This window comes from Cervus elaphus, chromosome 17 (genome assembly GCF_910594005.1).
Source record: "Cervus elaphus chromosome 17, mCerEla1.1, whole genome shotgun sequence".
In the NCBI taxonomy this organism is placed as follows: Eukaryota; Metazoa; Chordata; class Mammalia; order Artiodactyla; family Cervidae; genus Cervus; species Cervus elaphus.
Genome location: NC_057831.1, coordinates 16,878,349 through 16,902,381, shown reverse-complemented (window position 1 = coordinate 16,902,381; position 24,033 = coordinate 16,878,349). Strand labels below are relative to the sequence as shown.

Below are 24,033 nucleotides of genomic sequence, written 5' to 3'. Positions count from 1 at the left end.
ATCACCATGCCCATAGGTATTCTAGTGAACAAGAAATACTCATTAAATGTTAAAAAAAAAAAAAGGCTACAATAAATTCTGTTTGTATAATTATTAACATGACTCTTCCCTCTGTTCCAGCTCCTCAACCCTATAATGGATAACGCACTTAACTAAAGGATCATTACCTCAAGGTTGAGGTTTATTATGCCTTATATCTTTGACATGTGAAAGGGTGAAGCTCATCCTTAGATATAATTGTCACCTACCCAATACCAGAAAAGCACTGTGTCTACATTACACTTCCCATCTTTCTGATCCACTATCTGAAGTATAATCACTGAAATCATCCTCTTTAATTACAGATATTCCTCAAAAAAGCAAACAAAAGCCTTAAGGTTAAATGCAAGCTTTTCAACGTTTCTTCTAGTGTCAGACTGCTAGGCAATAGGGTTTTGACTGGAGAAGAAAGAGGAAAAGATGAACTTAAAGGATGATACACTAATCCAGAGGACTGGGTCAGAGTACAATGCCATCAGAATTCTTGGCATGTGAGGGTGGGAGGAAGAATGCAAACTTTACTAACTGCTGTTTAAGGTTCTGCCACAGGACCTTTTTGTCGTGCAGAGTACACACTTCTTCACCTTCACCTAGTTTCAGAAACTAGCCCTGGAGGAAGGTGCATAGCCTTAGGATATCAGAACTGCTATGAGGTTTTTATCACAGAGTAACTGCTGGGGCTTCAACTCTTCTCTACAAGCACATGCTTGCCTTGTCTATCAGGCATCAAGCTCTAATCCAGCCTCCCTCTCTTAAACCCTTTTTAACTTCCCACTGTAGAGTGACTCACTGTGGTTGCAGGGCATGTGGAAGTGTTTACACAGTGGGCAGCAGGAATTAGGACTGGTGACTGGCAGTGAGGAAGGCAAAGTGGCATGGACAGAAAGCCAGACAGATGGAGTTGGTAGCTGCAGCAAGTGATACAGTCTTTCTCTCTCTCCATGGTAACCAAGGCAGTGACTTTAGTGACCATACCTAGGTCTCTGATGGAGACAACCAGAGACAACCCGACCTCCTGCTATGCCTGGCACAGCTAATGCCCTCTTGCATGTAGTCAAATTAGCAAATACCTGCTTAGTTCTTCCTGTGTGCAAGGCACTGATCACTAGCCTATTCTTCACTAAGCGGTCATGGTGTATGCTCAAATATTATGGTCAGGATTTTGTGTTTAATGCAGAAAGATAAACTCCTGTCTAGTTTATATCACAAAGTTGAACTTCTCCCTAAGAAACCTCATACAGTATATAGTTCAATCACAGTCTCACAGTACTAAAAATAAAATGAATTTTCCTCCAGTCTTTTCAACATCACCATTTAGGGGTAAAATTTCTTGCTACTATTAAGCTTTGACAAGCTTTTTTTCTGACTGGAAAGCCAGGTTTAGAGTAACTGTTTGTCTTGTCCATGATTGATCATTTTATAAATAAAAGATTATCTTTTGCTTTCAATAGAAAGAAGAGTCGGTGGATGATAAATGGAATCGGACAACTTTCCAGAAGTCTGTTCCCATGAGTACTTACCTGGTGTGCTTTGCGGTACATCAGTTTGACTCTGTAACGAGGATATCAAACAGGGGGATACCTGTGAGTACCACTATATTTTTAAAAATTTACCACCTATGCATTTGTGATTGTCTACTTTTTTTGAACAGTTTCTTTTTACCCCACACTAGAAAAGCCCATTAGTCACCAAGGTCTGTGAGTCTGATGAAACACTGAACAATATAGAAAAATGTAAGCTGAAAGGACCCAGGTGAAAAATAAACAAAACATCCATAGGAATGGATGGCCTTGAATTGTTTCAGGAGAAAATTCACTATAAATCCAAAGCTAGTTTCTAAGGATATCAGCACAAAGGTATTAAATATTTGTGCATGCTCAACTCAGTAAAATGATTGGGTTTATGTGTTTGGGTGGCGTCCAAGATGGAGGCCAGAGGGAAAGGAGGAAATCCGAGGTAGATGAATATCCTTCAGGTAGCTAAGTACTGAGATGTTTGTGGTGCCATCCCAATATGTAATTCAACATTAAGACTGCAGCAAGGTATCAAAAACAATTTTCTCAAAAATGTAAGAAAATACAAGTAAGCTTTTAAAAAAAATCAAAATGATGAACTTAATAATTCTCTTGAAAAATTAAATACTAAATACTTTTACCTAATTATTACCTAATTATTTTTCTCTTATTGGAGGCCCTCGTTCTGCTCATGCCCTAAACTTGCTATCTAATGGTTAGTCTGCCTCTGTGCCGTATAGTATACATATGAAACATTATATTCTTTGTAGTATAATTTTATAAGGAAGAAATCATCACTCCCCCTTTACAAATGAGAAAACTGAAATAATGGGTTTAAGTAATTTTCTCAAAATCATGCAACCGGCAAGTGTGGAGACTCAAATTCCAGATTCTTTTCCAACAATGTACCCTGCTGTAAACCTCCTGAAATGTGATATCCTGAAAAATATCTTTACCTCTTCACCAGTCACTGGAGGGAAGAGGTACTTCTCCCTCCATCCTATCTATAGAAGACAGCTAGCCAGAGTTTTCCCTCCTGCAAAAACCTGTGGGGCTCTTCAAAATGGAACAGAACCTTGCAGGAGAACTTAAAGGCATCTAGTGTGAATGTCAGTCCAAGGTAAATTTTGCCTCGATGGCATTTGACTGGCTCCCTACCCATTCACTCTAAAGTGAAATCTAGCTCTTAGCACCCAAGCACAGATGCTCCAGTACAATTTCCCACTCCAGAGAGAATTACAGGAAAACCACACCACTTTTATCTACTTAAAAGTAACCTCAGTGGGAACCCACATTATTCTCATAGTACTACATTCTTATAGCTAAACAGACAGCCTAAGACAAACCGGCATATGAGGAAAACAAGCAACATAAAAGAGAAAATCCAAGACAAATAAACAGCCAAGCACAGTGTGAGCAAATAGTAATAGTTAGAAACCAAAAAAAGCCATAAAGATTAAACATTCTCACACACCCAGCCTTTAATTATTACTCTCAGAGATTCAAGAAGATATGACCACCGTAAAATAAAAACAGAAAACTATGAGAAAACAATCAGAAATAGTAGTCAGAGTTTAAGAACATAACTTTCAAAGCATGACATGGCTGTAACCCCCAGGAACTTGTTGCTAATTCTTCCAAACCCAGAGCCCAGTAGGCCGATAGGTTTAGTTCCTGCCAACTGCTCTGTGTTTTTATCCACTCCACAGAGATGCTTATGTTGTTTGAAGACCTGATGTGTCTTGTGGGCTTTCCACTTTTATGTTGCAACTGTCATTTCTGTTTGGTAGGAGCAGTGTGGTTCCTCTTTAGTTGCTAAGTCATGTCTGTCTCCTTCTGACCCCAGGGACTATAGCCCGCCAGGCTCCTCTGTCCATGGGATTCTCCAGGCAAGAATACTGGAGTGGGTTGTCATTTCCTTCTCCAGGGGATCTTCCCGACCCAGGGATTGAACCCACGTACCCTGCATTGGCGAGTGGATTCTTTACCGCTGAGCCACTGGGGAAGCCTGTTAGGAGAAGTAGGGGTATATTAAAGCATTAATATGCTGTATGCTCTAGAACCAAAGTCTCCATATTACTGGTCCCCCTAACAAATGAAGTTGGTTTTTGTGTAATACAACATTTTTAGTAGAAATTTCATGAATCAGAAAACCGTTCTTATCCACTCCACTTCTGACAGTATTATTCTGGTACATGTATCACCTGCTTTCACAATCAGGTTATACTGTACAATCCAAGACTCTACAATACCCTGACTGAAGTCACCATTCTGGCAAGAACTACTTTACATCAATAAAAACCAAGTCAAAGCCTATGTTCTTCTGATAGCAGATATTAGTATCTGAACCATTCACTATGTTTAAAATGTCCTTGTTGCTCTTGAAGATTAGGGACCCAACCCTAAAAAATTGTTAGGAAGAAAGGTAACCAAGTTTGGAATGTAGTTCAAAAGACTTAACTCTGCATATTTCCTTTTGTGACTGTCAGTTGCATTACACTTTTATTGAGGTATAGTTGGTTTATAATATTATATAAAGTTCAGATGTACAACATAGCAATTCATAATTTTAAAGGTTATACTTTATTTGTGGTTATTATAAAATTTTGGCTATATTCCTGGGGCTGTACAATATTTATTTTATATATAGTTGTTTGTACCATTTAATTCCCTACCTATATTTTGCCCCTCCCTTTTTCTCTCTCCCCACTGGTAACCACTAGTTTGTTTTCTATATCTGTGAGTCCGTTTTCTTTTCTCTTATATTCACGTTTGTTTCATTTTTTCAGATTCCACATATAAGTGACATCAGAGAGTATTTGTTTCCCTCTGTCTGACTTATTTCACTAAGCATAATACACTCCAATCCATCCATGTTGTTGCAAACGTCAAAATTTCTTTCCTTTTTGGCTGAGTAGTATTTCATTGTGTATATATACATACCACACACTCTTCATTCATCTGTTCCGGTCATTTAGTTTGCTTCCGTATCTTGGCTATTGTAAATAAGCTCCTATGAAAACTGTGGTGCATATATATTTCTGAATTAATGTTTTTGTTTCCTTTGAATGTATACCCAGCAGTGTAGTTGCTGGACCATATGGTAACTCTATCTTTAGTTTTTTGAGGAACCTCCACACTGTTTTCCACAGTGGCTGCTCCAATCTGTATTCCCACCAACAGTGTACAAGGTTTCCCTTTTCTCCATATTCTCAAAAACATTTGCTATTTGTGGTACATTTTCAGAATGAATTTGATTTTTACAACATTTTTATTTCAATTTTTTTAAATTTCTTTACTGGAAGGACTATTCTAAATTAAGGGCTATCAATCTTCCCTGAAGGAATGCGTGTAATTCAGGAAGCCACAGAAGATTGCTAATGATTCTTATTCTTTATTTAAATTTACAAAAATAATATTAACAAAGAAGTATATAAAATTCTGTGAGGTAAGTTAGATTTTTTCATGTTAATTATTTGTTTTGAAAAAACTCTACTGCAGTCATGATCATCACTACGCATCAAACTACTCAAATTTTGACTTAGATGAGAAGTGAGCAGCCAGTAAATGTTCTGTGTAGCCTAAATGATGATTCTGGGCTGCGTCTCAAACAGCACCTCATGCCGGCCGAGCTCTGGGACTCAGAGTCCTGAACACATGTTGAAACTTCAAAGCCACAGCAAGAACACAGTCCTAAGCCACCCAAACTTTGAGCCAAGGGTTTTCCATATTTATAATAATTTATCTATGGATAAGGGACAATCTAAAACTTAGGAAGAGTCTATCTATCACATTCCTGTGATAAAGCAGGACCACAAACAAAACTTAAAGAACCAAAAGATCACAATTATTATACCTGAGTATCCCTCCTCCCCAAATTTCCGTCTACTGCTGGGAGAATACCTAGAAGGACATGCTTCCCAGGTGGTGCTAGTGGTAAAGAATCCACCTGCCAATGCAGGCGACTAAGAGACACGGGTTAGATCCCTGGGTTGGGAAGACCTTCTGGAGAAGGGCATGGCAACCAACCCACTCCAGTCTTCTTGCCTGGAAAATCCCATGGACAGAGGAACCTGGCAGGCTACGGTCTATCGGGTCACAAAGAGTCGGACATGACTGAAGCAAATTAGCACACATGCAAAGTTATAAAATTAAACACATTGATGACATTCAGTAATACTAACTATGTAACTTAAACATGAGTTTACAGAATTAAAAAAGGTCAGATTCTTTTCTCTTTCTCATCCTGGCTTTATCAGCATTGATAATAAAACTGAGGTTCCCCCCAACATTTTGTCAGTCTTTATTGAGCACCTACTATGTGCACAAATAGCATGCTAAGTCCTAAAGGGAGTGAAATATGATAGGGAGTGCTAAGATATCTACACCTCAATGGACATGTGAAACGTAGGTGGTCACCACTGTCCACGGTCACCCAACTGTGTTTTAAGGTCTTTGATCATACCATCCCTTTGGTGCCAAAGATCTCAGCTTCTAAAACAGGAAAAACAAAAACAGGGCGCTCTGCAAGAGTCATGGGCCACATAAAGGAGTGTGTCTATTTGGAACAATTCAGACAAGATGGAAAAATCTCAAGAGATGAACAGGTGCTAAGTCTGATGGATGATCAGCAGTGGAAAGGCAGGCTGTTGTCAATGGGTAGAGTGACCAAATATTTTATTATTTAGAGAACCGAAATAATAGAGGTGTCATGAATTATGCTGGGGTAAGAGGTGTAAACAGATAAACAACAGACTTAGAATCCCAGGACACTTCTGGGCAAACTTGGATATTTGGTCACCTCTGTCCATAGAAGACACTCAGCAGACAAAGGCAATAAAAACACGGTCCCAGGCACAGTGGGCCTGCAGGGCTCACAGGCGGCGGTGGGAACCCTGCAGGTGCTGGCTGGACTTCTGACGAGCTGGTAGTGGCCAGTTTGATTCCTTTTTGTTCACATGGTCTTTCCAAGTTCACTGCCTTTATCTCAGACTCTAAGACACCCTTCCAGAGTCTTGCGCCTTCAACCTTACTACCCCTGTCCTGGGGTAGTCATTTATTGACACACAGCCCTCTGGACCTGCCTCCAGTCTCTTTCCAATCTATTGTTAGAGCATAAACTCTGTGGTTTACTTTTTCCCTTGCCTTCTGTTTTTATTGCTAAAGCCTTTTCCAACCAGGCTCTTGCAAATCAAAAGGTTTTGGCTTTCAAGTTAATTTGTGTGGGTGTGAAAAGCCTATTCTGGACTTAACATTTTATTTTTTCCCTCTTCATTCTCCTAGTATTCCTAACAGTAATCCTAATGGTGTTCCTAATGGATATCCCACATATAAGGAAGTACGGACAAACAAAATTACAGGGGATAATCATTCAATGTATTATCTCTGATGATACTAACGTTCTTGATGGAACACATAAAAACTATTATGTGTCAAGTATTGCTTATGCATTAGCTTATTTAATGCTCACATTAACTATTAGTTACGTACTACTGTTATCTCTATTTTGTTACTTGGGAAAGTCAGGCTTCATTCTTAAGAGTAGAGAAAAGAAGCAATACAATATAGTAAAAAACAGACTTTGTGCTGAAGTTTAGTGTCAGTTTTGTCTGCATTTTTCTTGTGTATACATTTTCCTCATATATACAATTGGAAGTTTACTTTTAAAACTCTTCAAACTCTAAAATTTGAGATAGAAGTTTACAATCCTTATCTAAAATCTTTGTGATTAGTTGCATGTTGGAATTCAGAAATTTTTAGATTTGTGAAAGGCAGTATGTACAAATATTGAGTATTATTGAGTAACTGCAGTGGGATCTTGGGGCAGCTCCTTATAATCAAATAGTAGTATTTCTACAGCAATACTTTTGTAGTGAGAAAAATAAGTTATTAAAAAAAAATTTCTCTCCGTTCTGGTCAGATGATACCACCAACTTAATTTGCTGAGAACATATTAAAAAAAAACTTTGGATTTTCAAAACTCTTTGGATTCTGTAATCGTGGAAACTGGGCTAATGAAAGCATTGGAGTAAAGATATCATTAGTGATGCAAAATATTATACTCTATTATTATTATTAATAGTGCCAGATTAATAGGATTGATGTGCATGGTAAGTGTCAGATTACCTGGAAATTTTTAAGTACTCAGTAAGACTAATAATTAACCATAATGATTACACATAAAAGAAGTGACGGCAACCAATTAGAATAAATTCTTGTGGACTTAAATTCCATTTCTCAAATTCCTGGAGACCCTTAATTAAAGGGATAATATTAACAACTCTAAAAGCCTTCTTGGGTAGGGTTCCCACGTGATAAGAGAAAGGCAACAACAACACTGATAAAACAGATGAAGCACACCTCCCAAAAGAATAATCAACTGCATATAGACCAGGAAGCACAGATTTTACATCTGATGCTAGCTCAATGGGTTCAGTGCTTTGAGTATGCCAAATAGTATCCAACAGGTCTTCCCTGTAGCTCAGATGGTAAAGAATCTGCCTACAATGCAGGAGATCCCTGGGTTGGGAAAATCCGTGGAGAAGGAAATGGCAACCCACTGCAGTATTCTTGCCTGGCAAATCCCATGGACAGAGGAGCCTGGTGGACTACAGTCCATGGGGTTGCAAAGAATCAGACACAACAGAGCGATTAACACTACTACACCAATAGTATCCAACAGTGGTATATCTCAGTAATTTAGTCCACTTAGAGAATTTAGTATCTAAAACTAAATATATGCATTCAAGTTAGGTAGGTTCTTGAAGACTTACACACTTCATAGATAGCTGTAATTATTAAGCTTATATAAAACCTTTACATTTAGCCTTTAATAAAATATTTAAATAGTAAAGGCATATGTGACTTTTTAGAAATTAAGAAGAAAGAATATACATGCATATCTTCCTTACCCCATGCTATTTCACTATGGCTAGTCACATGCTTAAAAAAAAATCATCTCAGTAAAGCAAGCATGTAAACTTAGAACAATAGTTTATTACAAAGCAACGACAATTCAGGAGTAACTGACTGAACTTTGTCATGGACAGAAGTGCTGAAGCTTAGCAGATGATGGGGGGTAGTTAACTACTCCTCCCAAAGCCTACAGAAAGCTATCTTTAAAATAAAAATATGTTTGTGATATATAGCAGATAGGACATACAGATATGCTCTGGCTAATACTCTTATAAGGTTAATGGGCTGTGTCTTTATATTCTGTGATTGCTTATCTCAGTTAATCAAATTGCTTACCTCAGCTTACCTCTGTTGATCAAAGTTGATCAAATATGACCATATCTCAGTGGCCATAAAAGATGACGCATCAAAATAAAGGTCATCAATCACAGGTGATCTGCAGACTGGCAAGACTGTAAAGACAAAACATACTTCTCTGTGATGTTGAGTTTCTCAGAAATAAAAGAGGAAGGTGTTACTTTTATTTTTATTGGATTTACATGAACACAACTCTATTTAAGGACACTGCATTCCTGTTGCTGCTGACAACAGAAATATGAAGAGTAAGGAAAACCTGATTACATTGTCTCAGAAGCCTTTTGATTGAAGGAAGTCACTCTACCAGCATGGGCAATAAGAACATACTGGCAGAAAAAGCAGTCTTTCTCCTCCCCACTGCTCCACCTAATGTGGGAGACCTGCCTGTTATCGCCTCTTCCTCTTTTTAACCCTCTTTCACTCTCCAAATATTATGGGCAACATAAATGTACAGAGTGTGTAGATAACAGCAGAGTGAGTCAAGAGAAACTACCATTTCTGAAATTTTTAACAGAAGAGAACAGAAAGTCTGAGGAAGTCCTGACATACTAATCAGCTCACCGGTGAAAAATTCTGAGAACCTCAGTTTACGACATGGTAATGCTATATGAACATGATGGTTTTGATTTCATAGGGGGCAATTACCTTCGCTTTGTTCGGTGACCACCAACGGGATCCTCAGCTTTACTTACCATCTTGGAAAATGCTTGTCGTTGTTCACAAAGAGAACAGGAGGGCAGTGGCTGTGAGGAAATGTACCACCTCTTCTGGAAAACAAAAATTTTAAAATAAATAAAAATGAAACCTAAAAGAAAGGCTGATAAATGAGTGAATTTTGTAGGCTTTTGAGATGAAGATGAATACAACTTTATTTATGCAAATAAAGCAAGAATGTTAATCACCCAGTATCTGGGAGAACATTAGGCACTGGTAATTTAAGATGATTTTAGAAACTCACACCTTAAATGATTGGATCTTTCCTTTAGTTCTTCACTTCTAAGAAAAGACGGCTAAAGGGGTGAGCCTAAAAGAATAGCAAAACTAACAATGCATTTGAAATAATAAAAAAGGAAAAGAGTAGGCATAATTCTTCATTTTTCCTTATTAAAAAGTGATGAGGCCCTAGTTCTAGTTAGGTAGACAGGCTTAAACTTACCAGATGACTGCATCTTTTGCTTTATTTGAGGTTTTAGAATCAGGCCTCAAGTTCAACAAATACAGTTCATTTGAATTCCTCACAAACTTTGTTAAAAAGACTGCTTTCTTAGAGCAGTTTTAAGTTTACAACTAAATGAAGAGGAAGGTACAAAGATTTTATTTAAGCTCCCCCCCCACCAGCTCCCACACATGCATATCCTTCCTCATTATTAATACCCCTCCTCCAAACAGTACATTTGCTACCAAGGATGAAGCTATACTGAACCATCATAATACCCAAAGTCCATAGTTTACTTTAGGGTTCATTCTTGGTGTTGTTTATTCTATGTATTTGTACAAATGTATAATATCCATCATTACTGTATCATGCAGAGTGTTTTCACTGCTCTAAAAATCTGTGCTCTACCTATTAATCTCTCCACCCTTCACCCCTCAGCCTGCCAACCACTCATCTCTTTACTGTCTCCATAGCTTTGACTCTTCCAAAATGCCATATAGTTGGAATCATACAGTATGTAGCCCTTTCAGATTGGTTTCTTTCATTTATTAATATGCATTTAAGGTTCCTCCCTGTTTTTTTGTGATGGTTTCATAGTTAATTTCTTTTTAGCACTGTATAATATTCCATTGTTCACAGTTATATGGTACATGAGAAACATCTTGGGTGCTTCCAAGTTTTGGCAGTTATGACCAATACTGCTATAAACATTTTTGTGCAAGATATGTTTTAAACTCCTTTGGGTAAATACAAAGGTGCACAATTGTTGGGCCATATGGTAAAAGTATGTTTAATTTTATAAGAAACTGCCAAAACTGTCTTCCAAAGTGGCTGTACCATTTTGCATTCTCACCAGCAATGTATAGGAGTTCCTATTGTTCCACAGCCTCATCAGCATTTGGTGGTGTCAGTGTTTTGAATTTTGGCATTTTAGTAAGTTTGTAGTGGTATCTCATTGTTATTTTAATTTGCATCTCCTTGATGAATATGATATGAATCAGCTTTTCACATACCTACTTGCCATATGTATATCTTCCCTGGTAAGGTGTCTGTTAAGGCCTTTGGCCCATTTTTTAAAATCAGGTTGTTTGCCTTCTTCTTCTCTTAATAATTAATTATCAGATGGACCTTTCATAAATATTTCCTCCCAGTCTATGCCTTATCTTCTCATTCTTTTGACACTGCCTTTCACAGAGCAAAAGTTTTAATGAAGCCCAGCTTATCAGCTTTTCTTTCATAGATTATGCCTTTGGTTTTGAAGCTAAGAAATCACCTTCATATCCAACATCATCTATTGATAGATTTCTATGTTATCTTAAAGAAGTTTTATGGTTTTGTGTTTTATATTTAGGTATGCAATCAATTTTAAGTTAATATTTGTGAAGGGTGTAAGGGCTGTGTCTAGATTCACTTTTTTCCATGTGGATGTTCAGTTATTCCAGCATCATTTCTTGAGACTGTCTGTGCTCCGATGCGTTGCCTCTACTCCTCTGTCAAATAACAATTGACTATTTTTATGTGGGTCTATTTCTAGGCTCTCTATTGTCTTGTACTGATCTATTTTTCTATTGTTTTGTTAATACCACACTGTCTTGATTACTGTAGCATTACAGTAAGTCTTGGAGTCAGATAGTATCAATTTTTCATTATTGTTTTTCTCCTCCAATATTGTGCTGGCTACTCTGGGTTATACATGCTTAGAACTGGGGAGTAAAAAGTCTATCCTTGGTTTGATTTATAAATTATATCATGGCATAAAATAATATCCTGGGTATTTAGAGATGTAGCTTATCAAGATGCCTCCCTCTTAAGAAAATTTTGAATCACTGTATTTTAGACTCTGAGAGTAGAACAGTTAAAATATCAAAATGGTAATTTGGTGGCAATGAATAGAAAAGCATAAATGGAAAACATGTATGTAAGGGCTCTTTAGATAAGAAAAATCATATGCCTCATTTCCTCAAAGACAAATTACACAGAGATACATAGCTAGATACATAAATATTAAGATGACAATATATGCTCTAAGTGGAAAAAAGTAATAATAGTTTACAGATATATCATACACTATGCCAACCATTGTGTCTTTTGTTATTTATAGTTCTTGATGAAATTACTCAGTGAGTTAGGCAGTATTCTTCTCCTTTACACCTGAGTCTCAGAGATGTGAAGTGATTTGCCCAAGGCTATGCAGAACGGGGATTCAATTAGACTTGTCTGGCTCCAAAGCCCACCTTCTTTCTACTATGTCATGTATCACAGTTTTTGTGTTTTACCAAATGAAGAATTTTCACTGAATTTTTCTGTCTTTTAATAGCTCACTATATATGTCCAGCCAGAGCAAAAGCACACAGCTGAATATGCTGCAAACATAACTAAAAGTGTGTTTGACTATTTTGAAAACTACTTTGCTATGAATTATTCTCTTCCTAAATTAGGTGAGAACCATTTTTTTTATTTTCTTATTTTTAATATTGCCTTTGTTTTCATCTAAGTTAATTCACTTCCTCCACTTTTAGTATCCTGAGTTAATGGTTATCTGTTAGTCTTTTTATCATATGCCTACACTATTTGTCTAACACTTACTGGATGCTGAAAGATTCATTCTGGATTCCTCCAAGAGTAATGTCTATTCTCTCTGTTCTTACCTGATAAATGTATTTTATTTCCAAATAAAGATTAAACTACAGACACTGATAATGATGGAGCCAGAATGAGCAACCTAGATTTGTTGATTTCAAAATTAGTACCCATCCCAATAGCTTACATTGCCTTCCTACCATCAGTGAGTTAACAGATAATAGGGATAAATAATGCTGTTAGAGTCATATGTACTTCCAGTCTTTCCATAGTTGTAGAAGACTAATTCTAGATTCTCCAGCAGTTAAAATGAGCTGGTGCTCCTACTGTAAATATTTTTTCTAATATGAAGGATGGGGGAACATGTTTTCTTTTGAAAATAAAAACAGTGCTATAATCAAAATGGTGTGGATGATACATCTATCAATAACAGAAACACTTTATTAGTAAGTTCAAGTGGTATAAGCAAAGACTGTAAATGTAACACCCATACTGTAGGAATGAAATGAAGACAACAACAAAAAAACCAACCAACCAACAACTGACTTCTCTTTTTCTATTTCTGCCCTTACTTTAATAAATTACCAATGCAAAGCAACTGGAATGCCAAATTCTCTACATGGGAATGGCTGTGGCTCTGAAAAACTTTGTGGAAGCTCCTCCCCCCTTTCTTTTGTTTGCTTCACAACTATCAGAGAAGGAGCCAGGAAGAGAAATACTTCACAAAAATCAGCATAATATCTAATAAAATATTAAGCACATTAATTTAAAAGTCTTTTTCTGTTTATTTCTCTTGTACCACCCATGATAGCCTGGAAAGTGGAATTCTCACCATTTTATTCCTTACAGCATATCCTCCAAAACAGAAGCTTGGTATTATCTAAATGAAAGTCATGGGAAAAAAGCTAATAAAAATGAAATACAGAAAGAAACAAAAGACATAAAATTATAGAGGACTTGAAAAGAGCATTGCCAATCATATTCTTAAAAAATAAAAGACACTGATTTCTGGAGTCAACAGGAAAAGTTCCATGGAAATTTTGAGCACATTAAAGACTAAAAAGTTTATACAAATAGATGATTGTTTTTCACTCTGAGGAATTATTTTTAGCCTGTTAAAAAACATTCATCTAAAGAACTTAATTTGGTAAGAAATGTTATGAACAAAATGGAAAGAATGTATTTCTCACTGGACTCTTTTTCCATAGATAAAATTGCTATTCCAGATTTCGGCACTGGGGCTATGGAGAACTGGGGACTCATCACTTACAGAGAAACAAACCTGCTTTATGACCCTAAGGAATCCGCCTCATCAAACCAACAGAGGGTGGCCGCTGTGATAGCCCATGAGCTTGTGCATCAGGTATAGAGCCTTAGCATCAACCAGGGGGAAATAAAGCAGGAAGTAAATGCTGAGTATGACGCCTGCTACTTCTATGTCACTGCAAATTCCTAGGCCTCTGTACCATAGGCATGGGAAATTTAACTATCTCTTTATTACTTATAATTTCAGTGGTTTGGAAATATCGTGACCATGGAATGGTGGGAAGACTTGTGGCTAAATGAAGGATTTGCCTCCTTCTTTGAGTACCTGGGAGTAGCCCATGCAGAAACAGACTGGCAAATGGTGAGCTTGAAACACATACATTTCAAATCTCTATTATCCTCATGCCAAGCAGACTGGAGACTTTGGACTATGACAAAGGCCCTGAGTTGGGGACCACGTGCAGTATTGAACTGGGAATTGCACTGGGAGGATGGGGTGGAGCCAGCTGGCTCCAGTGACTACACCATGCTCAGAGCCTGCACCCAAGCACTAGAGAGCAGCTGAACACCACAAGCCTAGGATGCCGCTGGTAGAGTCATTCAAGAACATACGCCAAGGCAGGCAAAAATATCTAGCTTAAACCGTGTGAACTCTGTGTTCAAGAAAGTGCCTGTAGTTCTAACCCTTTGAAAAACGTCTAAGCCTAATTTTATAAATGACTTCCCTTACACAGTTTGCTGAAATGATGTGGCAAAGAGATAAGCACATAAACTTAGTAGTTAGACTCAGGTTTAAATCCTGGATGCATCATTTTAAGGTGTGTTACAGGGAATGTGACCTTGAGCAAGTTATATAGTCTCTCTAAGACCGTTCTATCTTCCATTAAAGAAGAACATTGTTCTCTATCTTGTAAGCTTAAAAGCGCCCGGAAAAATGTACAGGTAATTACTATTATTATACTGTGTGTCCCCCAGGAGCCCGGAACAGAGGCTTCTATGAACTCATATTGTTTTCCTGAAAAGCTATATCTGTTTTCAAGTATATTTAGATGGTGTAAGTATCTCCAGGGGATCTTCCCGACCCAGGAATCAAACCCAGGTCTCCCACATTGCAGGCAGACGCTTTACACATCGCAAGCCACCAGGCTTATCAGTCTGTGTATATAAAAGTGTTAAGCATGTAGACATGTGAAAGAAGCGTTACAGAAGGTTGTCTACTATATAGACCACTGCCCTCTACTGGACAGAATGAGAAGACCATTATATGCTTGAAGTCTAAGTTGGCACTGCTGCTAAGTCACGTCAGTCGTGTCCGTCTCTGTGCGACCCCACAGACAGCAGCCCACCAGGCTCCCCCGTCCCTGGGATTCTCCAGGCAAGAACCCTGGAGTGGGTTGCCATTTCCTTCTCCAGTGCATGAAAGTGAAAAGTGAAAGTGAAGTCGTTCAGTCGTGTCTGACTCTTCGAGACCCCATGGACTGTAGCCCTCCAGGCTCCTCCGTCCATGGGATTTCCCAGGCAAGAGTAGTGGAGTGGGTTGCCATTGCCTTCGAACTTCTTTAAGTTTGCACAACCTGGTTTAAAAACTAAAACCACTACAATATTGTAAAGTAATTAGCCTCCAACTAATAAAAATAAATTAAAAAAAAAAAAACTAAAAAATTAATTTGCAACAATTGCTTCCTTAAAATTTAATCTACATCAGGATTTTTCATCTGGAACTATTGGGCCAGATATTTCTTTGTTGTGGGGGGTGTTCTGTGTATTGTAGGCTATTTAGCAGCATCCCTGGCCTGTATCTATTAGATTCGGGTAACTCTCCATCCCAGTTGTAAAACCCCAAATTTCCCCACATATTTTCATATGTCACTTGGACAAAATTCCCGTAGCTGAAGACCATTCATTTATGTTGAAAAATGCTGATTTTGTAATTTATTGAAATTAAACTATATAAATGAAAAGCTATTTTGTCCTTTACTTTTTATAAAGTAACCCTCTGTAAATCAAGATATAAGAAATTATAACATTTTAATATTACTATATTATGCATAATATAATATGTAATATTTTAACATTTAATTTTTAATGTTTCAAAAACACCAATTAAATATTAGAAGAATTTAGTATTCAGTTCTTAAATGAAATGTAATCATATGATCCAACTCATTCATTCTTCATCCATTCATTCATTCTTCATTCAATGAACACTATAGAGGACCCAAAACTAAATAAAACACACACACTTCCTGCCCTTATAAAAGCTCCCAATTTAGGGTCTGGTGGTGGAGGGGATAGATGAACAAAGATGCATTGTAAGAAAGCTTGCTAAGTACCACAATAGAGGAGCCTCATTTCACAGGTGAAAACTCTGATGCCCAGGAAGGTAATATAAGTTTGCAATATTACATAGACAATTGGTAACACAATCAAGACTAGAGTCAAATTTACCGACATTGAGAATAAGATTCTTTCTTCTTACCAAAACATTTTAGGGGCACAAAAATTAAAATCTAAATCAAATTACCTTGATTGACAGTCATCATTTGACAATAGTATCCTGCCTATTATTAATGGAATTCGCAAACTTGGAAAATGTAAACTAATATAGCATGCTCCCTTTTGGAAATATTTTTTGATTAAGTAAGACCAATAAAGCTTTTGATTTTTTATTAGCAGTGCTTTATTAGAGCTAGATTTCAGATTCTAACTAATTAAGGATCAAAATGATTATAGGAGCTAATGTGTTAAGATTTCACTCTGTGCCAGGTACTATGTCAAATGCTTGCATGCATTGTCTCATTAAATCCTCGGCACATTTCTGAAAAGTAGCTGCCATCATTACTCCTATTTAATGAGTGAGGGAAATTACTTAAACTTGCATGTCGAGATAATGAGCTTTGAACCCACAAAGTTTGACTATAGGGCTAGACCTCTCAACCACTCTATTTTGCTGTGAAAACCTAGGGTTGGAATGAGAAGGTAACTATTAGAACTAATGCAAAAGTTAGTATTTTCTTCAATAATGAATACTACAAATTCCAATGATTAGTTGGCAGAAAAGACCCCTAAAACATCCTTTTTTGGTAGATCAACATTCTTCCTTACTTCTCAGACAAATTTGTGAGGTGATACCATCATTCCTGTTGCGCAGATATGGAAACAGAGCCTGAGAAGTTTGGTACATGTCTGAAAGACATACAGAAATAGCAGAAACAATTTATAAATGCTTGTGTCTTTTTGGCCAGCCATATAGGGGAAAAGTCAAAGCAATTATATGTAGGGGAAGGGAATGGAATCAGTGTAGAATCAGTGTAGAAAAATCAATGCCAAATATGATTAATTGACCACCTAATGCTTGCTTTAAATAACATGAGTCAATCTTTATTATATAAATATTTTATATATAAACCAGTATAAAGTGCTATATTTCTTTGTTTCATTGTCATTTCAGCGTGATCAGATGATACTTGACGATGTATTACCTGTGCAAGAGGATGATTCTTTGATATCTTCACACCCAATTGTAGTCACTGTGACAACTCCTGATGAAATAACATCTGTTTTTGATGGAATTTCCTATAGTAAGGTGGGGAAAATATGACACTGTTTTGAATGTCTTCCTGTTTAATGGCCTTTTCCTTAGCAAATGCCTAAAAATGGTATGAATGGTTAGATTATGTTAATGGGTTTGGGGAAATAGTGAAGAACTTATTCCAGTGCTGAATATTCCACAGTTTGCAGTTTTCAGTGGAAATGATCAATGCTGGTCATTGTCACAGAATTCTGAATCAGATTTTTTTAAAGTTTCTCTTTTCACTTTTGCTAAAAATGGCTCTCATTCTGATAACTGAACATTTATACTTTAAACATCCAATTTAAAATTATTTGATTTGATTATTTGAATGACAATAAATCTTTTTCTGTAGTCAATGAGAAATGCCATATACATGGACACCTTTTCTAGTAGAATGCTTCCAGTAAGTACTTAAATCCAAGTCCATTTAAGGAATACTTTCATCTGGTTTCGTATAAGATTTAAAGATGAATGACTTTTGTTAGCATGTGATAGATGCGGCATCTTTATCCACTAAAATTCTATGAAAGGTGTTGAAAATCCATAGTGACCCAAAGTTCCATGCTACCCATTTTCTCTTACAAGTTTTTCTTCTGTAGCTTCTCCTGAAAACATATTCCACACCTGTATGCAGCATATTTTAGTCAGTTTTCTACCTCAGCTTCTTATGGTTTACCGACTATACTAAGTTATCCAAAAACCACTGTAAACTAATACATTTTATTGTTCTAGGTGATACCCAAAGTTTTATTTAAGACAAACTATGATAATTATTAAAATGAATAGTAGATAAAATTGGCTTGAGTGAAAAATACCATATATTAGTATTTGAAGCTTACAGCATCGTATTTTTTGGCTTTCCCTCTCATATATTTTCATGGCATTTTTAGGCTTCCTTTATTCGTTTTTCTTTTACATTATCAATGATTCTTTTTATTGTTCAGTTAAAATGGAAACTTTGAATCTACTTATAGTATATTCTAATAATTCATGGAGAGACATTTATATTTATTAAATGACTTTTCTTCCTAAGTCCCAGATATTCCATGGGTTTACGGTATTAGGTCAGAAATAAATACATGTTTCTAAGCCTTTAGCCTTCCACTAGGTACAAAAATAACTTATATTTTAATAAATTACAGTAAAAATTGCTAATTTAAATGAGTAAGCAATGTTTCTCTGGTCAGGTACTTGAAAATTGATTTTTAAATCTATTTTGGCTATTGTTATTGTTTAGTCACTAAGTTGTGTCCGACTCTTTACAACCCCATGGATTATAGCCCGCCAGGCTCCTCTGTCCATGGGGTTTCCCAGGCAAGAATATTGATGTGGGATGTCATTTCCTTTTCCAGGGGATCTTCCCAACACAGGGAATGAAACCAGGTCTCCTGCAGTAGCAGGTGGATTCTTTACTACTAAGTCACCAGGAAGCCCTTTAAATCTACCAATAAAGTGTTTTAGAGTTAATCTTATAACATATGAAAAGCAAGTAGAGAGCAGAGGTATTCATCAGATGCTTCAGACTAAATAAAACCAAGTGAGATAAACCATTTTGGAAGAGAAGCATTTTATGCCTAAATTATATGTCTTCGTGTGTGGATAGTGCTCAGTTGTGTCTGACTCTTTGCGATTCCATAGACTCGCCAGGCTCCGCTGTCCATGGGATTTTCCAGCAAGAATACTGGAGTGGGTTGCCATTTCCTTCTCCAGGGAATCTTCCCAGCCCAGGGGTTAAACTTGCGTCTCTTGTGTCTCCTGCACTGGCAGGCGGGTTCTTTACCACTGAGACACCTGGGCTTCAGTAAATTATATGTCTAATCTATATTAGAAATCATATGTCTAATCTATATTAGAAATCATATGTCTAATCTATATTAGAAATTATATGTCTAATCTATATTGAACTATATGACCTGATTAATTCCTCAACTATTTACTCCCCTCTGTTAAATATAAGTTCTCCAAATATTCCAATATACCTAAGAAGTAGCCAGAATTTTATCCTGAAATTGCTTTCTTTGTTCAAAGAAGATGACTTGATACTTCCCCCCCCCCCCCACAAGTTTCTCTTTCATTAGGAAAGCCCCATCTACTGGTTCATGTGGCGAAGTGCAATAATTATTTGAATCTCAGGTTTCTGGAAGGATGGCCCTTGTATCCTTTTTTCCCTGCCTTTTAGTTATTTTAGAAGCATAGATATGGGGGTATGCCAGATGGTATTTTCACCCTAGAATCACAGATTGATAACCATTTAGCAGAGTCATCTTGAAGACATTATCCCACAAATATGATCATGAGATACTAGTCCCAGTAGACATCACTGATATTTGTTTCTTTTATATATCCTATATTAGTTTTTCTTGCCATTCTTTTACATCATAGGGAGCTTCCATTCTGAGAATGCTTGAAAACTGGATAACACCAGAGAAATTTCAAGCAGGATGTCAGGTATGATTTATTACTTTTAATACTATTAAAAAACTACACTGGTATGTGACTGATGAATGTTAAGATATGTGGTTAAGGACAATTCCCCTTTTACTTTTACTTTCCTTGTTCAGGAATAGATAATATTGCAAACTCAAAAAAAGTGATTTCACATACAGTCTGTTACCTACATTGTGTCTGTAACTGTCACTTAACACAAGTTTCACAGAGAAGTTAAACAGATTACTTAGTGTTATTTTTGATATCCTTTACAGGGTTAGGGCTTGGAAAATGTCCTTTCCCTTCCTAAGATATTAGTAATAGAAACACTGTTTCATTTTGTGCTTACCAGTAACAACTGAGGGACTATTATCGAGCGATCTAGGTCATCATGAACTTTTGACTAGAATGACTATATTGTGATTATTCAAAGTGATGAAGAAAATGTCAGTATAGAATATTTAAAAGCACTAATCTAGATAAAATGAGTTACTTTTAGTATACTATAAGCTGCAATCCTCTCACTCAGAAGAAGCAAGAAACTGACTTGAAAACCAGCAACAGCCGTGATGAAAACCACACAGTGATCCAGGACTCAGAAGTCTCTTCACTGTAACCTCAGGCAAATCTCTTCTCTCTAGACACCAGTTTCCTTCACCCCCAAAATGTGAGAGTCGGATAAAATAGTATTTAAGGTTCCTTTCAGTCCCAAGATTGCATGCTTCTCAGTACAAGACACTGTGAATATACAAAGAAGTTCCTTGAAATTAATTTTAAGCAGAAACTAGTCACTAAAAATCATCATTAACAGGTAGCTGTGATTATAATTATTACTATTTCAAGTGTCCAGTTATTTTACTAAGAAAGAATGACCTACACAAAACTCGGGAGCGAGTTAGACAAAGAACCTGCGCGTCTCATTTCCTCTCCCTTCCTTTGCCTGCCCTCCAGTGGCAGTACTGAGCAGTCGGCCGACCAAAAGAACAAATACGAAGGCAGCGTTTCAAACTGGCTTCCACCCTCTCCCAGGTATCTTGGAGCAGTCCTGCTAGTGTTGTTTTATCTCTCCATGGCTAAAAAAAGGAACTTAGAGGATAACATGACTTAGGTATAGCACCTCTTGAAAGTTAGAGCAACTTAGAGTGAAAATGATATGTGCAAAGTCAACCACTGGTTTATTTTCTTTGAAGACTCAAAGACCACTTAAGAAGGTTCTGTTTCCATCAAAGACATCCTTATTTTAAACAGGACAATTCTAGAGCATAACAGAGAAGTGATTACAGCAGGAATTTTGGAAGGTTTCCTGGAGAACCACAAGTAGTGCCCAATCATGAGATTAGAAGACTAGGAATTTTCTTTAGGAATATCACAGTATCCCTGAAAACTCATATGCAGAGAGGTTTGGGGACCAGAACTGACAAAATGGGGAACTTTCTAGTTAAAAATATTTTGTATTTGTATTGTAAAAATATTTGAAAAACGAAGGCTTACACTTTAAAGTAATTTCCACAATTTATCCATTATCATCATCATGATTATTATTATTCCAAAGACTGTATATTCATTTCTTTAGAACAAAAGTCTGCAAACTACTCCTATAGCTTGTGGGCCAAATCCAGTCTATCACCCATTTTTGTAAGGTCTGCAAATGAAAATCATTTCTACATTTTTAAATGGCTGGAAAAAATCAAAAGAAGCATATTTCATGACATGTGAACATTGCATGGAAGTCAAATATTAGTGCATAAATAATGCTTCACTGGAAAACAGCCTTGATTACTCACTTACATATTATCTTGGCTGCTTTGGGGCTACGGAGGCAGAGTTGAGTAGTTGTGACAGAGACTTATATGGCTCACAACACTTAAAATCTTTACAGCTTTTTATGGAAGAAGTTTGCCGAGAGCCCTGGCTTAGAGCCAAGCTTACCAGTTTTTATCTTTGCATATCACTTAAACCACTCATGAGTGATGGGACTGTCTAGGGTCTGAGATGAGAAAGCAGTACTGGTGTAAATAAAGGTAAGGGATCAGCTGGTAGTGGACAGTTTAACACTAGTAAGTGAACATCATAGAATCATGAGTCTTTTTTCCCTAGCAGATCAAAAATGTTACGGTCTGTTGACTGTCTGCTGAACACTCAACTGTCCTTAAGTACCTCGCATTGTATATCCTGAAAAAATTAAACTTTTCCTCTCCTGTTCACAATTCCATTAGACTAAAAAAAAAAATTATCCCATTAATAATAAAAAGTATTTCTTATGCTTTACAAATAAATCATTATTTGTACAGTGTTTTTATAGGTTATGAAATGTTTTACATACAGAATATCATTCGATTTTCATTCTAGGTATACTTGCTATATTATACATTAGAATGAGATTGTTGAACTGTTCACTGATGTTGTGAAAGTATGGAAAAAGCAAACATTGACTTCTGAAATATTTATCTTTCACATGCAGAATTACTTGAAAAAATACAAATTTCAGAATGCCAAAACTTCAGATTTCTGGGAAGCACTTGAAGAGGTAATGAGAAGTATATCCTCAAAAATTTCTTTGATTAACAAATGATTTATCAATCATTTCTTTATCTGATTATTCTATCCTTTTATCTCCCCTTATTTGTTGATTGATTATTCTCTCTCTCTTTTTTTTAATCTTAGGCAAGTAATCTCCCAGTGAAAGAAGTAATGGATACCTGGACCAATCAGATGGGTTACCCTGTACTTAATGTGGACAATATGAAGAACATCACACAGAAACGTTTTCTGTTGGACTCGAGAGCTAATTCTTCTGAGCCACATTCAGCTTTTGGGTATGACTCTATAATGCACTTCAGGGGAAATTTGATGGAAATACTGGCAATTCATTTAGAACTTGTTCTTTGGTACCTGATTCATAAGCACAGTGTCTTTATGGAAATAAAGACATTTAGAAATAGCTCAGTCATCTCTGGGTTCAAAATGGTGGACTGAGCACGTGCATGCAAGTCTTATTCTTCCCAGAAATGACTGAATAAGGAAATAGAAATACTAAAAGAAAGAAACTCAGAGATGTAAAGAAAGCAGAGAGGAAAGGCTAAGTGCATCATAGACTCCTAGATGAAGAAAAGCAGAGGGAGGGATATAGACAGAAAACAAACTGAGAGGGTGCAGCCAGAGGAGGAGACTTGAGCAGAGCTGGCAGCTGAGTTCCCCTGCCCTCGATGGGCCTGGGCTGAGCGTCAGCACTCAGAGTGGACGGCAGGAGTGAGAGGTGAGGTGGGAAGTAGGGCAGTTAGGAAGTCTGCACTCAGGACCATTGTGTTGGCCAGACCCCTCTCCCTCCACTTTCCCTTCACTGACTGCCATTCTTTCCTCTGCACAGAGCTCTCAAAAGTCTGTCAAAGACCCAGCAAAAACCCAGAGGGCTTTTTTTTTTTTCTGAACAAATTGACTAAAACAATGGAGGAGAGCTAAGGATTTCCATTTGGCTGGTGCACGCAGAGTAAAGCTTTCCTCCTTGTGGCATTGGTAGGATGAATGGGCTGGAGCAGCCAGCTCCACTCACACATACACAGAGCCTCTAGTCAGACTTCCTGTTCAGCGGAGAAGTCTGTCTCAAAAATATAACTCTCTTCTCAACAGTAGAGGGGTTACATACAAGACACCAAGAATAATCAATTTAGTCCTTCTTTCTTAAACATGAGTGAACGATAAAAGATAACAAGATGCATGAAAAAAATCTAAAAACATAAAAGTTAAAATCTCACATGAACAAACAATAAACCCATCTCAATAAGAGACATAATCAAAATAAAAAATAAATTTATGAAATATATTGAGATCAAAGCTCTTATACACATTAACTAAGAGCAGATTTTTTTGAAAGGACAAACTAAAAATATAAAAGAGCTATGAAAGATTAAAATTTCAGTTGTCAAAGAAATTAATAGACCAATTAGAAAAAAACTTGGAGAATTCTCTAAAAGTACAGGACAAGCATACACAGAACTGGTAAATGTGAAAGAGAAGATAAATATGAAAAAAACCTAGCACCAACTAATAGAAGTCTCTCAAGAAAGGAAAACAGAGAAACTTAATGGGCATATTATATCAAAGAAATAATAAAAGACACAAGGATTCTGATTTAAAAGTCCCATTGAGTACACAGTACAAAATGGTAAAAACCAAAACATATTTAGCTACAGCCTCATGAAATTTCA

At 36.8% G+C, this 24,033-nt stretch overlaps 1 protein-coding gene across 1 annotated transcript in view; it reads left to right on the top strand.

Annotated features, from left to right (window-relative positions):
• Positions 1 to 24,033, top strand: part of LOC122673200 (glutamyl aminopeptidase) — a 79,125-nt gene that overhangs the window by 14,649 nt on the left and 40,443 nt on the right. The window contains exons 3-10 of the mRNA XM_043870729.1: positions 1,491 to 1,622; positions 12,299 to 12,419; positions 13,770 to 13,924; positions 14,075 to 14,188; positions 17,279 to 17,413; positions 19,784 to 19,849; positions 22,290 to 22,355; positions 22,493 to 22,644. Of these exons, the coding sequence (XP_043726664.1) occupies positions 1,491 to 1,622; positions 12,299 to 12,419; positions 13,770 to 13,924; positions 14,075 to 14,188; positions 17,279 to 17,413; positions 19,784 to 19,849; positions 22,290 to 22,355; positions 22,493 to 22,644 (941 nt within the window). The remainder of the gene's footprint in view (positions 1 to 1,490; positions 1,623 to 12,298; positions 12,420 to 13,769; positions 13,925 to 14,074; positions 14,189 to 17,278; positions 17,414 to 19,783; positions 19,850 to 22,289; positions 22,356 to 22,492; positions 22,645 to 24,033) is intronic.